Source organism: Stenella coeruleoalba (genome assembly GCF_951394435.1).
Source record: "Stenella coeruleoalba genome assembly, chromosome: 13".
NCBI lineage: Eukaryota > Metazoa > Chordata > Mammalia > Artiodactyla > Delphinidae > Stenella > Stenella coeruleoalba.
The window spans coordinates 61394956-61411127 of record NC_137159.1 but is presented as its reverse complement, the minus strand read 5'-3'; the positions used below and the strand labels follow the sequence as shown (position 1 = coordinate 61411127).

At 41.8% G+C, this 16172-nt stretch overlaps 1 protein-coding gene across 6 annotated transcripts in view; it reads left to right on the top strand.

The window, feature by feature from the left end:
* Window positions 1-16172, top strand: part of CRIM1 (cysteine rich transmembrane BMP regulator 1) — a 208055-nt gene that overhangs the window by 87867 nt on the left and 104016 nt on the right. For 5 of the 6 annotated variants that reach the window (XM_079940082.1, XM_079940084.1, XM_079940083.1 and 2 more), the window contains 2 exons: window positions 7912-8154; window positions 9205-9325. In XM_079940082.1, coding sequence (XP_079796208.1) covers window positions 7912-8154; window positions 9205-9325 — 364 coding nt within the window. The remainder of the gene's footprint in view (window positions 1-7911; window positions 8155-9204; window positions 9326-16172) is intronic. The other variant, XM_079940085.1, reaches the window with a different exon arrangement.

Genomic DNA, 16172 nt, shown 5'->3' with positions numbered 1-16172 from the left:
TAACTTTAAAGGAGTCAGCCTCTAAATTTAAAAATGCAGGGATGACATGTGTCTTGCACTTGTAGTAGAAGTCTTCAGAACCAAATAGTGCTGGGTATAAGAGAGCGCCTCCTTTACGTTTGTATGGCCAAGAAGCAAATGAGATGGGGAGGATGGCCAACCAGAAAGTGATGAGGACACAGCCGAAGACCCTGAACCTCTTTATCTTTGCAAATGACTTTATAAAAAATTTGTTTTTGTCTGCGTTGGGTCTTCGTTGCTGTGCGCAGGCTTTCTCTAGTTGTGGAGAGTGGGGGCTACTCTTTGTTGCGGCGTGCAGGCTTCTCATTGCTGTGCCGTCACTTCTTGCAGAGCACGGGCTCTAGGCGCGTGGGCTTCAGTAGTCGCAGCACACGGGCTCAGCAGTTATGGCTCACAGGCTCTAGAGCACAGGCTCAGTAGTTGTGGTACACGGGCTTAGTTGCTCCGCAGCATGTGGGACCTTCCCGGGCCAGGGCTCGAACCCGTGCCCCCTGTATTGGCAAGCCGATTTTTCACCTCTATGCCACCAGGGAAGTCCCTGCAAATGACTTTTGCATTCTATACTTGAGCAAAAATGTAGCCATTGACTCAACATACAAATACCAGGAAAGCTGAAGTTACTTTTGCTCTTGGCATTGTGGACTAGTGTGAAGTTCGTGCTTTGGAGGCTCTGCCACTTACTTTGTGACCTTGGCCAAGTTTCTTAGTCTCTCTGTTCCTGTCTCATCTGCCAAGTAGCAATGCCGATTTCGTCTCTTTCGCACAGGAGTGGGAAGGGGTGTGAGCACGAGGTGAGGCGTGGCACCTCACGGAGAAGGTGCCTAGCTGGTAGATATTCCTTCACTGCTCTAGCATGATCATGAGAATTGAATCCTTAATAAGAAACACCATCCAGCAAAATGTTTTTCTTATAAGTCTTTACTGGTATTTTTTACCTGTGAATTATACTAATTCAGATTTCTTCTTAACAATCATGAGACAAATATTTTCTGTGTGGCGAGTAGGTTTGTTCTTGCGTCGGAGACTTTATTCTTGCTGTTTCCTGCATCTGGGATACCCTTGCCCTGCAGTTTGCCTGCCTTCCCCCTTATTTCATTCAGGTCTCCGTGCAGGTGCCATGTCCTCAGGAGAGACCTGCGTCACCCACCTGGCCAGTGCATTACAGTCGTATTGTCAATTCTGCTTCAAAGAATTTGTCGCCGTCTGGCATTATGCTGTGTAGTTCTTTGTTTATTATGTTACTCCTCTAGAATGGTAAATCCAAGAAGGCAAGCAAGGACTTTGTTTTATTCCCTGCTCCAGGCCCTGTGCCTAGAATCCTTGGCACATGGAACTCATTCAGTAGATATGTGCTGAATGAATGGGTGAAGGAAGGATTCATAGATTGCATCTCAGCTGGTACCATGAGGTGTGTCTCCCAGGACCACCTAGTGGCCACTGTGATACCCTAGGCTGATGCCATAGCTACTGCAAGACTTCAGATTCTAAAGGAGTGAGGTTTTAAAGGAGGGAGATTACCAGAGTAAGGTATGGGGAAAACAGTGATCCCAGACTCTTCTCCTCTTAACTCTATGTTCTATCTGCTAAATTCTGTGATATTAGTTCTAATCCAAATTTGAGTTCCCTTAAAATAGCTCCATAGTTGGAACTCCCAAGAATTGTCTCAGAATGATGATGGGTTGCCTGTGTGCATGTATATGTATACGTGAGAATTGGGATAGATTTCAGCAAAGCACAGAGTACCCAGCAGCACTGACTTTGTATTTGCCTTTCTAAATTTACTGGTCCATTTTACGTGGCCTGTTTTTCCATTAATAAGTGTGCAGCATATCTGCTGTTATTATTTTTTTTAATTTATTTTTGCGGTACGCGGGCCTCTCACTGTTATGGCCTCTCCCGTTGCAGAGCACAGGCTCCGGACGCGCAGGCTCAGCGGCCATGGCTCACGGGCCTAGCTGCTCCGCAGCATGTGGGATCCTCCCAGACTGGGGCACGAACCCGTGTCCCCTGCATCGGCAGGCGGACTCTCAACCACTGTGCCACCAGGGAAGCCCTGCTGTTATTTTTAAATGGCCATTTTAAGAGGTTTTGAAAGAGGAAGAATGCTTCAGTGTCAGATGTGGGAGGCTCTACAGAAATTAAATAGCTAGAATGAGAATCTGGCAGTCTAATTTTTCTTTTTTTTTTCTTTTTCCATTTAGTAGTTTTTCATTCGTCTTTGGTTTTCTTTAAATCTGTGTTTAAAGCAGAAAACCCTTGAATGCATTTGCTGCTTGTAGATGATGATTTTACTTTTCCTGTTGACATATGGACCTGGAAAAAGTCTACAACTGGCCAAGATGCAGGTTAAAGTGACTAGGATTGATACAGACTTGCCATTATTATTGTAAAGTCCCTTTAATACTGGGTGACCCTGTCAATATTTTGAGGCTAACCTCTTAAAGAGAGATAATTAATATGATGAAACTAGCTTATTTCCCTTAATTACCTCTGTTGCAAGTGATCCTGTCACTTTAGTCTTTCTATATCTGGGGCAGTTGTTTTTTGTTTTTGTTTTTTTTTTTAAGATGCCAGTTGCAAAGGGGCAACCAGACTGAAGAGGTTGTTAATTAAGTTAAGTACTATATATAGACTTGTTAGACATCATAGGGAAAGAGTAAGGAGAGGCTTCTCTTCAAATGGATAAAATTTAAAATTCAGAGGTAATGTCAGAAAAGCCTTCTAAATGATAGAAAATATATGGTGTGTCTGTAGTTTTCTCCTTATTTTCTCCATGGAAGAGAGATGGAGTAGAGACACAGATGAATAAATGAAGTCGACTGCAAGAATTATTTAGAAACAGGCTGAGAAAGAAGGTTTTAGAAAAACAATTCCTGATGCTATGGTAACCATAGTTGGGTTCAAGTGACAGGCTGATGATGGGGGAAGGGAAGGATGCTGGGTGAGTGTTCTAGATTATCTGTTGAAAAGTGAATAGAGGGTAGAATGAAGAGGAGAATAAAGCTAAGACACTTAACGATTACAAAATAAAAAAAAAAGATTTAAATCTTAGAAATCTAAATTCTTTGAAAGCATCACTTTACAATTTGCCAAGTCAGTATAACAGGCTTGAATCTTCTGCCTGCTAGTCATGAACTTAACAACACATCCTGGAAAAATTAAAAACTGTTAGAAATATGAGGAGAAGTTGCTGGTTCATAGTGGGAGATTTTTTATAGATCCTTCTTGGAAATCAGGTAAAAAATGTAAGATGTAAGTGAGCTGAATGTCATAATTAAGCTTGATTTAATAGATTTGCAAGTTTGGATTCAATAAACAGAGAATACATGTCCTTTCCAAATACTTGTGTATTCAAAAAGTTGGCCATAGGCCACATGTACATACACGCATGCCAAAAAAACAAAAACAAAAGATAAACTCAAGAAATTAACAGAAGTAGAAAATTGTATAGCCTACATTTTCTGGCAACAGGGCAGTGAAACTATAAGTTAAACTGAAAAGGAAAGCCAAGGAGAAAGAAAGGAAAAAGGAAAGCCATGCAGAAATTTATTAGCGCTGTCCTAAAAAGTCCTTAGTTAAAGAAGAGATCAAAACTGAATTAGAAATGAGTTACATTGAGAGTAGGACGTATCAAAAATTAGAATATAACCAAAGCAATATTTGGCTAAAGTATTAAAATCATAATTAAAGTTATTCACACTTCTGAGAAAGTGAACTAAGTGAACTAAGCATCAATTTTAAACCTAGAGAAAAGCAATTTTTAGCAATATTTGGCTAAAGTATTAAAATCATAATTAAAGTTATTCACACTTCTGAGAAAGTGAACTAAGCATCAATTTTAAACCTAGAGAAAAGCCAGGTAAACAATCTGAAAGACAAGGAAGAGATTCAAAAACTTGAGAGAACCCATGAACACATAAACCACAAAAAAGAAAGCTTGCTCCATAAAGCCTGAAATGAATTTGTAACTCTAGATGAATGAGGTATTTCTTAATGTGTATATTTCTTAATATATATAAATGTTATATATCTTTCTAATATATGTTAGTATAGATAATTCTAAAAAAGGTGGAACACCTGAATAATCTAATAACCAACAAAGAAATCTGTCCTTTCCTCCTTTAAAAATATACTGAGTTCAGATAGGTTCATGAGTTATATGAAAACATCAAAGAATAGATAATTCCTATGGTATATGAACTGCTTCATAGCCGAGAAAGAGGTAGAATGATAAACAGGTCATTGAAAAAGTTAGTATAACTCTGGAACTAAGACCAGATGAGGCCAGCACACACACACGAAAAGAGAGAGCTCCGGGCTAATATTACTCAAGCTTATTAATCTAAAAATCTTAAAATGTTAGGAAGTCACACCCAGCTGGATCTTTAGAAAGAGGGTTTATTCTAAGAAAACGAGGCTGGTTTAAAATCTACTAATTGATTATATCAGTAAATTAAAGGGAAAGCCAATATGAATCTTGAGAAAAGTTGAAAAAGCATTTATAAGATTTAATCCTCTTATGTGGTACCTTATGCCACGTGTGTTACTAAGGCAGGTCTTCAGAAGTAAATAAATCTCTCAGGGCTTGAGCTGCAAAATACATATCAGTCAGTGACAATGTTGGGACTGTTAAAAGAAACTTAAAGAGCAGAATAACTAGGAAGATCTAATATGTTGGGTTTTAATGAAAACATCTTTCTTTGAAGCTTATGTTTTAAAAATCTGATTATACATACCGGATAGTTTCTAGAATGAGAACGTAATAGAATGTGATACAGAATAAGTTAATTACAGCACATTAACACGAGCAGAAATTAAGTTCTGTTTGCAGTTAAAGTCATAGCACTCTTATTAATTATGAGACCATGTGTTTGTGTTTGACAGATAAGAGATCTACTCAGTGTGCTTTACACACTCCATCACCCATACAGCCACGATTTGCTTTCTCCTCCTCAGCTCTTTGATTTGTTCTGCCCACGCTGATGGGGATCCAGGAGTGGAATTCCTCTTAATTGTGTTCTCTTCTGAAGACAGTTGCTTGGGCTTGTAATACGAAAATTGGATATATGTATCCTCTGTATATCCTGCCGCAGCCACACTGGCCTCTTGCTCCTCTTGGGAAGTGCAGGAGTGCAGTAGCTGTGCCCTCTGCTGGGATGCTCTTCTCCCAAGTATCTCCATGGCCCACCCTTCACTCCTTCAAATCTGTTCAAACATCAGCTTCCCAGTGATGCCTGTTCCAACCAAATTGTTTTTTGTTTGTTTTTTAATCTGTCTTTGGCTGTGTTGGGTCTTCATCGCTATGCTCAGGCTTTCTCTAGTTGCAGCGAGCAGGGGCTACTCTTCATTGCAGTTTGCGGGCTTCTCATTGCAGTGGATTCTCTTGTTGCAGAGCACAGGCTCTAGGTGCGCGGGCTTCAGTAGTTGTGGCACGCAGGCTCAGTAGTTGTGACACACGGGCTTAGTTGCTCTGTGGCATGTGGGATCTTCCCAGACCAGGGCTCGAACCTGTGTCCCCTGCATTGGCAGGTGGGTTCTTAACCACTGTGCCACCAGGGAAGTCCCCCGACCAAATTGTAACTGCCCCCCACTTCTTCCATGCACTCTAATTCCCTCTTGCTCTGTTCTGTTCCCCCACCCAGCACTTATCACCCTCTGCTACTATATAGTTTGCTTATTTATAATATTTATTGTTTATTTTATCACCCTCCAGTGCATTGTAAACTGTATAAGGGCCAGGATCTATGTTTGTTTTTCTTGTGGTGTATCCCAGGCTGCTGGAACAGCAGGCACTCAAGAAATATTTTTTAATGAATTTACTAGAACTATGAGTATGAAGGCTCTCCTGTGCTATCTTTTGATGAGACAAGAAATAGTTACACAAGGAAGATGGATGGTGAAATGAAAAATACAGCAATCAAGGTAGAAATGACCTGAGGGACACTTGATTTTGGAAATAGACCTACTTTTGTAATATAAAGAGCTAAGTGGACTGGAAGTAAGGAAGCTTGGATTCTTGCTTTAATTTTACCACTGACCTTAGACACATCGCTTGAATTCTTGGGCCTCAGGTTCTTTATCTACAAAATAGACTAAAATTTTTAGTTTAGAAGGCTGAACTAGGAGACCTCTTGCATCTAACCCTGCTTTGTGCTTCTTTGTGGATTTTACTTTAGGAAAGACAGAGCTTATGAACGTACCCCAATACGACATGGCATCATTTTCACCCAACATTTTCCGAACTCTTTCCACTCAAGGTCATGAGGCCATGATGATGTGCTTTTGGTTTATTTCAGACTTCTCTTTTTTTTTTTTGCGTTTAAAAAGGCATTATTGTAAAATAAAGGTACCTTTATTTTAAAAATAGTGATAAAATATGCATAATGTAAAGCTTGCCATCTTCGCTATATTTAAGTGAAGGCATATTAATGCCACGGTTCAGTGGCATTAAGGACATTCACATTGTTTGTGCAACCATCACCACCATCCATCTCCAGAACGTTTTTTTTCACACACACACACTATATTTTATTTTTACAAGAGATAAATAGACTGACACCAAGCATTGTAAATGGATGACCACAACAAAAGCAACAATGATTGCAATTACCACACACGAAACACACTCGTGCTATGTCATAATATTGACATTCAGTCCAGTAATCCTCCACTGTAACAGCTCCTTTACTTTGCAGTGAAAATTGATTTGTATATTTTTTGCCTCTGAGTCCTTGTGGGATTTTTTTTTTATTCAAACAGAAAGTCACAAAAATTATAATCATCCTCATCAGTGCACTCAGTCCCATGTAATTAATTTTTTTTCATCTTGATCTTTTGTTAGCACTTTTATGAATTCATCAGTTTTCCATTAGAGTTCTGAAAATGCTTCTTCATTCGGTTCAGCACTATAGTCAGTTACCAGAAACCTGTACTTGTCAGAGTCTTTTCCATGAATTCCTTGAAGATGAAACCCTTTTATAGGAACATTTGTGCAAAAGCATCAGAGTACACCCAGAACTGTCTGTAAATGACAAAAGACTTAAAAATGACCACGGTTAAAGATTTGGTGACAGTTCATAATAATGCAATTGACAAGGGCCTAATGTGGCTATAAGTTTCTTAAAAGCTTAAACCAAGAAACTGAGCTATGGACTGGGGCTCCAGAAGCTAGGGCTTTGCTTGATTTATTTTTCTTATCTGTAAAATGGAAGTGCAGCAATAGGTTGGTGACATAATACTGTAGAAAGGAGAATGAGGTACATTTGATGGATTTCTGCTAGGGATAGAAACACACCAGATGCCATTTCGGGAAATTACATGGGAATTTGGCCTCAATATCCATCTTGCTAAAGCTTTCATATCATCTTAATCTGTTCATCTCCTCAAATTTCAGAGCTTGGAGGTCGAGTTCCTCCGTGGTAACTGTCATGCATCTTGTCTTCAGTCCCCAAAGCAGCCATTAGGTATTTGTGGGCCTGTTTTGGTGTTTAAATGTACACTGTTTTCAAAGAACGGCCCTTAAAACTCCTCTTAAACTTAAAGATCTTTCCATTGGTCAGTGACTGAGCCCGGTTTTCAGAGTCTCTGCGTCACACAGGCATCTTCCCTCCGCCTTTCTTCACCTGGTCTATGTGCTGGACATGGATTGTTCAACACAAGGGAGGGGACGGGCCGATGGAGAAGGCAGCTTCCACCTCTTGCTCTGGTGTCATGAGCAGGTCTCAGGAAAGATTTCCATGGGCGGCTTAGCTGTGTTTGAGGGTTCTCACCAGATTTCTGTCCCTCCTGTACTCTTTGTTAGTTAGTCTATCTTCAGGGCTGCCTGCACTTATGGGGAAAGTGCCCCATGCTGCCCCTGGGCCTGTGCTAAACTCTTTCTCTCCCATTTAGAAGAGAAGCCAGATTGCTCCAAGGCCCGCTGTGAAGTCCAGTTCTCTCCGCGTTGTCCTGAAGACTCCGTTCTGATCGAGGGTTACGCGCCCCCCGGGGAGTGCTGCCCCCTCCCCAGCCGCTGCGTGTGCGACCCCGCGGGCTGCCTGCGGAAAGTCTGCCAGCCAGGATACCTGAACATACTTGTGTCCAAAGCCTCAGGGAAGCCGGGAGAGTGCTGTGACCTCTATGAGTGCAAACCAGGTATGCACGGGCTTGGTCCCAGCAGCCTCGCTGCTTTGCATCAGAGGGCAGCAGCAGCCAGCCTTCCCCCGCCCCCCGCCCCACCCTGGCCACTTGACAGTGGGACGCTGCAAACTTGCTACTCTGAGCTAACAGCAGCCTGGCTTCTGCCCTCCAGTCAGAGAACCAGATAATCCACTGGTACAGAAGTGCCTTCAGAGAGGGACCCTGTCTTTTTCTCTTCTTTTTTCTTCCTTCAAAGTATGCTTGATGGGGGCCGTAGGGTTAAAACTTATGGTACTGTGGTTGCCTGCTTCATTCCCCCAGAGGAGGTCGTCGTCCTCATTTGCAGATATATCTGTCACTTTAAAGTATTACATTTAAAAACAATCATCATACATAAAACAAAGTTATTTTTAGATAAATACATGCATCAAAATGCCAGACATTTTATAATGAAATACTCAGCCCCAGTCTTCCTCCTTGCCAGCTCCCCACCATCCGTCTGTTAGCTTTATAGCATGTGCTAAGTCATCTTTGACTGTTTACTCAACTTCTTTGCCACATTTGTTTTGTAGTCATGTCCCAGCTGTTTCTGGATCTATGGTATTTCTAACATCTCTGTTCTTGTGGCTGCGTTTCTGATGTGGTCTGTGAATAGGTCTGGACTGCAGAGGTTTCCTCTTCCAAAGTTTCTAACCATGGGTCAGATTTTTTTTAACTGCTTGGTAAATGCTCAAGCCAAGCAAGCCCTTGTTCGTCTCTTGAGCTGTTTCATCAGAAATGCCTTGGGCTGGTCGTCACCATCCCCAGAACCACCACTGGTTTAACTCTCTGTCTTTCTCTGTGTCTGCATCTTAACTCTTCAGTGTCTTGTTCCCTTCTTTTCTTGAACAGAAGATTGGGGTCATATTACAGTTCTCTAACGTTGATGGAAATGAAAATGCCAGTGCTAAGACAGGGTTTCCAGGAAGCAAGGAGACTACAAAAATTTGAAGAGCCAGTGTTTCGTTTGGGGACTCAAAATGCAAGGAAACGTAACGGTGAATGGTGCCTCTGTTTGCCCCCCAGTTTTCAGCGTGGACTGCAGCACTGTGGAGTGTCCCTCCGTTCAGCAGGCCGTGTGCCCCCTGGACAGCTATGAAACTCAAGTCAGACTCACAGCGGACGGTTGCTGCACCCTGCCAACAAGGTCGGTCCGTCATTCGTTTTTTACGCTTTCTCCTCTGTCCTGTGTGTTAGCATCACGAAAGGCACGGTTTCAGGCATGCCGTTTGTTTTCTCCAAGGGTCAGAGAACCCTAATATCCTCCTGTTTCTGTGGAGAAATCACTGAACGGTTACTATGACTTGGTAGTTCCATGTATCGTTCCTGGGGCCAAAGTCAACTGTCCTCAGGTTAAGTCCCTAATCCTTAGAGCTTCCTCAGGTTGGGGTGCCTGTGCACTTTTGCAGGCTGCAAACTAAACAGGCACGTGTGTCCCTCAGTCTGGAGCCGGGGAGGCAGCAAGGTATCGATCCATAGTGGGCATGTCATTTTATCCTGTGCAGTGAATCTTACAGGTGTTTAACCATTGTTTCCAACGGGGTGAAACACTGCATGCGTCATAGAATTGCTCCCCAGGGATCCTTGACGTTTGCAATCACACCTCTACCCAGACCTATAACTTGCTGAGGCAACAAGGAGTTTAAATTCCTATAATGCTTTCTGGAGGAACAAGCACATCTCTCTTTGGCTTGATGGGGAAAAAGCTGCTGTCAGTTTAGTCTTAGTAGCCGGACATCCCCTTAACCCTGCAGGGCCAGACTTACTCCAGAACGCAAGGGTCCCCAGGCCCCCCATCCTTGCCCGTCTTCATAGCACCACCGTAGAGCTGGTACTTTGTGCTTTGCTTTGGGAAAGACCGTGCTTGGAATCATGGGGTTTACGTTCTATTTCCCCTGTTGAATGCCCTCCCCTCTTCCCTACCAGGTCCTCCCCTCCATATTTCCCAGGTCACTAAGTCATGATTTTGACTAAGCCATCTCATTTCTTTGAACTTTTGCTTTACATTTAATATCCAGAGTTAACATGGTACCTTCCTTAACCCCATATCTATGCTCTCTCTCCCTCAGTCCCTGTGCCAGGCACTTAGCATCTGTGTTTGTTGCATGAGTAATTGTGATTAAACAGATAGTTTGCTAAGGTAGGAATGTGTATGGTCTGTAGTTAAGGAAAGTATCAGTCATTTGTCCATGATTGAAGTAGACATCCAGAGTTTGTTCTGATAACTACTTTTTTCTTCTTCCTTCTCTTAAAACATGTTAATTCTTTGACATTTACTAGCTATTGTTGTGTCAGAAACCGTAGGATTCTCTCAGACATATTTTACAGGACTTGCCCTATCCTTTATAGTGCATCATAAAACAGGTGCAGAAATTTTTGTGAAGGTAACATACAGTGGCGTAGCACTTTCTTACGACACTACGTTGTGATAATTTATGTGAAGATGTTTGGAAAGGGTTGAAGTATTGTGCAAACATAAGGTATTGCTAATCAGTAAAGGAGGAAAATGGAGTATTACTAACAGTGACAGATGTCCCTTCAAGGTCTTCATGAAAAGGAAGGTGGCACATGATATTAAGACCATCTAATTAATCAAAACTAAGCCAGTTGTCAATTAACAAGACCTTTAGAGAGCAAAAGGGACGTTTCTCAATTCACCGTTATAAATGTAACGTAGCACCAGTTGTATGTAGGAGGCGCAGCAGGCTACTTTTTTCACTCTAAGGGGTCGAAATGGATAGAAGCAACAGGAAGACATACTTAATTTCAATTTAAGGGAAAAAAATTTCTTACAACTAATGATGTACAGTCATGCACTGGGCTGCTTCCTGAGATAAACTGAGCTCCCTGGGGCCGGAGAGATTTCTTTCCGTCTGGATGGCCACCTTCCAGGAATGCTTAGAAGAAATGTTACCTTGGAAAGGAGGTTCAAGTAGAAGCCTTCCGTTTTTATCCCCAAGCTTCCGTGAGTCTGGTAAACATAAACCTTAGGGTGATTATTACGTATTGACCTAATTTTGACTTTGGCATTCAGAACCAAAGGATATTCAGTTAAAGGGCTCTAATGAAGAAATTGGAAGCATGGAGAAGGAAGCCATCCAAAAATCCCAGGGTAAATTATTTGCAGGGGGAGATAAGTTCTCACAGCTCTTTGGTTTCCTGTATTTTAAATAGTCAGTGACCCTTCCTCCCCTGCTGCCCCTTCCCCACATGCATCCTGTGTTCCCACCTGAACTGGATCCCCTCCATCCCCCAAGCTGTCTCGAGCTCTGGGCCTTTGCATTGGCAGTGGGCTCTTCCCTGATTGCCTTCCCCTTCTACAAACTTCTCCTCTTTCAGGACTACATTTCCTTCTCTTTGAAGTGTTTTTCAGTCTTCAGCCCCTAAAGATGACTTAGGTGTCTCTCCTCTGCTCCCTTGTAATCTAATTCCCATGTATCTCTTTTTTTTCCCCCCCCCGTATCTCTTTATCATAGCCCTTTTCATAATACATGGAAATCATTGGGTTTTTTTGGTCAGTCTCTCCTACTCTCTGTGCTTCTCAGGGAAGGGAGTATTTTATAGCCTCTGGTACATAGAACAGGACTTGATATAAAATGGTAACTGACATTTATGAATGAGTGAATGAATGAATGAATGAATGAACAGGCCCACTATTGGCCATGATGACTTATATGTTGAGGAAGAGAAAAATTATCTTCCTGCCATTAGGTGGTAATACCACTCCTTGTCTCACTATAAAACCCTTGCAGTTTCCTCCCAACCCCCTTCTTTATGGCCAGTCCTCAGTATTGCAGAAATCCTCCACTCCAAGCACTGAGCTCACCTCTCAAAGCATGAGATGTCTTTATCTCTCCATTCTACCTTTTCTAATAGTATTGTTCATCCTGCAGGACTCCCAGTTAAATTCTACTTTATCCACAAGGTCTTTGTTCTTCAGCCAACACCCGTCTCACTCCCTAGGTACTCCCAACATATCCTGTCCATGTTGCCAATTAATCATATACTTCCTTGCATTGTTATGTAACTGTTAACATGGGTAAAGTCTTGTCTCACCAGCTAAAGGACATTTCTACAGGTCAGGAATTGTGTCTTCTTTCTTTTCCTCTGTGTATGCATTAATTATGAATGAATCAGTAATGCAGAATACACTCAGACTGTGACTTAACCTAGTTGAGCATATTAAATGGGTTCCCACTTATTAAGGAGGATGACAGACAGGTCATACTTTGATAAGAGAATAAAAACCCAAACAATCACGTGAAAGTGGAAATGAAAAGAAGAGAGCCTCATATGTTGTAATACTGGTAGTATTTTAAGAGAAGAGAACTACCCAACTTTATCGTTGTGTGTGATCCACGTCAAAGGTTTTCTCTTTGAGACCATGATTAGGTATAAAGAAGAGCATTTTAGAATACGCAAAGCCCTGTTATGATGACTTGACCTTTACCAGTGTATTTATAAAGAGCACTGTTAAGAAATTAGAGCCATTTGAGATCAAAACTGATTGTGTGGCGAATTCAGGGGGAAAAGCCCTTTATAGTCAGGACAGAGTAAGGTAAAATATTGGAAACTTTAGCATTAGAGGTTTACCTTAGGTGGAAGTCACAGCCCCTTTTTTGTAGGACTTATTATATTTGCATGGACTAAAAAAGGAATTTGTGGACATTCTGCCCTCATCTTAAAGAATAAATCCCTCCCTCCTTCATTACCATCCAAATGGAATTGCCATTCCCAGTGAGACTGTGTCACCCATTAAGGCCCCTGACTGCCCTGTTTGGGTGTAAGTACTTGCTCACTTGGTGAATTTTCTTTTGAGTTGCCTGTTCTCAGTTCATTTATTCATTCAGTTATTCATTCGTTCATGGAACATGAGCTGAGCTCTTCCAAGTGATAGATACTCCCCTCCAGATGTCCTTATGGTGCATGGATATCTCTTTCCACTTCCATGCCTGACAAGTACTGGTTCTCCCACCCACCTCTGCCCTTTCTAAGGATACGTTAGTCCTTCTCCCCTTGCTGAGTCTCTGTGTTTTCTTAATGGCCCATCCTTCATTGTCCCCTCTTTTGCTGTCCTTTCTCCTAAACTTCATCCTGTTTAGATATAATTCTTTGTGATAGAATTATCATTTTAAAGTCTTCCTTCCCTCAACTTGGTTTAGGTGTCCAAGCACTCTGCTAATTCTTTTCATCCTCTTCTCTTCTGTTGGTGCTAGAATATGTTGTGAGGTGTATGGCAGCTCATCATACCTTTCAGGAGATAGTGAAAAGGAATGAGACTTAGTGGCTCTGGGCCTTAAACTGGGCCTGAACCCTGCATGATGACAAAAAGGAAAAATGGGACTGTCCATGGGGCTCATGACACCTCATGGTCTTTGCAAGACCCTTTGTACATGTGTGCATGTGTGCATGCCAGTGCCTCCATGGAAAAGGAAACTCACAAAGAGAAAGTTATGTCAAATCAAATGATATCTTTGCAGGGAAGGAAAAACAGGAAAGTCTTTAAGTAACATCTAGGTGGCAGTAACAGTGACAGCTTAAACTTGTACCTTGCTGTTTACAAAGCATTTTTTACTTTTGCTGCCCTCATTTTGTCATCTTTCTGACTCCATGAGAAACTTATGGATATGAAAACAGAGGTTGAGAGAATAAGTGACTTGTGCAAGATCACAAATGTTTTTTGGTACAAGGGACAGAGCAGGTCCAAGTCTTCAGCCCAGGTTCTTTGATTCAAAGCCCTATACTCTCCAGTGCAGTTTTTTTGTTTTTTTTTTTGTACAATGTTCTGTTGTTGTTTTTAAGTTCAGGAAATATATTAAAGAATATGAATTTATATCTCACCATCATGTTTGTTTATATCAGCATAGTACATATTAACACAATATACCCATGTTTCAGTTACACATTGCTGTGTAACAAGACACCCCCAAAAGTAGTTGCTTAAAACAATGAAGATTTATTATTTCTCATGCCTCAGTGTTTTAACTGGGAGGTTCTTCTGTAGGCTGGTGGGTCATCTGGGGCTAGATGGTCTACGGTGGCATCATTCTCACATATCTGGCTGGAAACGCCTGTCACCCCCTGTGTGGTCCTTCATCCTGGCTCCTCTGTGTGATGGCAGAAGCAAGGGAGGAAGCAGCAAAGCCTTAAAAGAGACCAAGAACTTGGAAGTCACACAGCATGACCTCCACTGCATTCTGATAGTGTAAGCAGTTCACAGGGAGAGCCTTGGTTCAAAGTGTGGGGCAGTGGATTCCACCTCTTGATGGGAGAAGCTGCGAAGAATTTGTGACTTTTTTTTTTTTTGCGGTACACAGGCCTCTCACTGTTGTGGCCTCTCCCGTTGCCGAGCACAGGCTCCAGACGCGCAGGCTCAGCGGCCATGGCTCACGGGCCCAGCCGCTCCGTGGCATGTGGGATCTTCCCGGACCGGGGCACGAACCCGTGTCCCCTGCATCGGCAGGTGGACTCTCAACCACTGCGCCACCAGGGAAGCCCTGTGACCATTTTTAATCCACCATAACATACATGTCATCAAAATAGGGGCCTCCTTAGGTTTCATTTTCTAATGGTCGAACGTTGGTGGAGTGTTGCAGCTCTGCGACCTTCTTTCCAAAGACTAAATGTCCTTCTGGCCCTGGGACTCAGGGCCCTCCTTTCTCTCAGCTGCTCTGTTTCTGCTTCTCCCTTCACTTGCCAGTCAGCAGTTCACCTGGGAGTAGATAAATGATTTAGGAGCCTCTGAGCACCACCTCAACTTTAAGCATCATTTAGCCAGTCATTATTTTTAACTCCTCTCCTTATGGAATGTTGTGACTATCTAGTTAATCTTGGTTTTCTCTCATCACACAACAGGGAATGCCATTTTTGGACGCCATAAGACTGCCTGATAAAACCAGGTCAATTTTTAAAACAAACAGAAAAAAACCCAAACTTTCAAAGATGTACATAGTAATTCCCTTGGTAATGGTTGATTCTGGAATGGATGGTTGTCTGAGAGAAATATACCCACCAGGTGTGGTTGGAGGGTAGATCCAGCCTGCGCTGTACCTCTGTGCATCCCATGTCCTCCTGTGTCGGCCAGCTTAGACTGTTTATTAAGAAGAAAGCTCCCAGATCATGTTTTGTTTTGTTTTTTCTCTGCACTCCTCACCCTTTGCTATCCCCGATGTATGTGCTGCATTTTACAGAGTTTTCTCTTTGCCTCTGTAATTTTTCACCAGGCTTTTTAGATACAGGTTCACAGGGGAGAAGTCAACTAGTTAAAAATCTAAAAAGTAATACCTTTACTCTATTCCCTTTTACCGTAAGTCAAATGAGTGTTTCAATATCCTTATGCCTTTTGCTTTGTTATGTAATTGTTCTTATGTTTTTATTAAGAAGATGAATGAATATAATATGTTATTGACAGTCACCCATTCTAAATTTATTTTAATGAGATTTGTCCCCAACTTTTTGTTCTGAAACATTCTGTTTTCAATTTCTGTCTCTAAATATCCATTCCTTAATAGTTATTTAGAAAAGTCCAATCCAGTTATTTTGAGGTGGAAATAAATTAAGTCAGTGTTTATAACGTTGAAAAACTTAAAATAGGGTTTCTCCTGGGTTGTGTGCAGTGTATCAAGCCAGGTTCCCAAGCTCTCTCCTGTCTGCAGCCTCTCTCTGACTAAAGGGTCTGATTCTCTTCCAGAACATTTATATCTCTTGCTTTCTGAGACTATACTGAAAATCCTCTTTTATTTTGAAATCAAGATTTGGAAGCATTTTTAACTTTTTCTTCTTAGTCCAAAATAATTAAAAATTTTAGATTATCTGTAGGCTAAAATATTGACTGTTATGTGACTTTGGTTTTCTCTAAAACGTTTAATAGAATGTCTTGAGCACATTAGATTCTGAGTACAGTTCCAGTGAAAATGTAGCTGAACTTGAATCCCAGCGCTGCCCCACCCACAGGAGGCAGGTTGTATGGCTCTCCCGTTTCAGGAAGGGTCCTG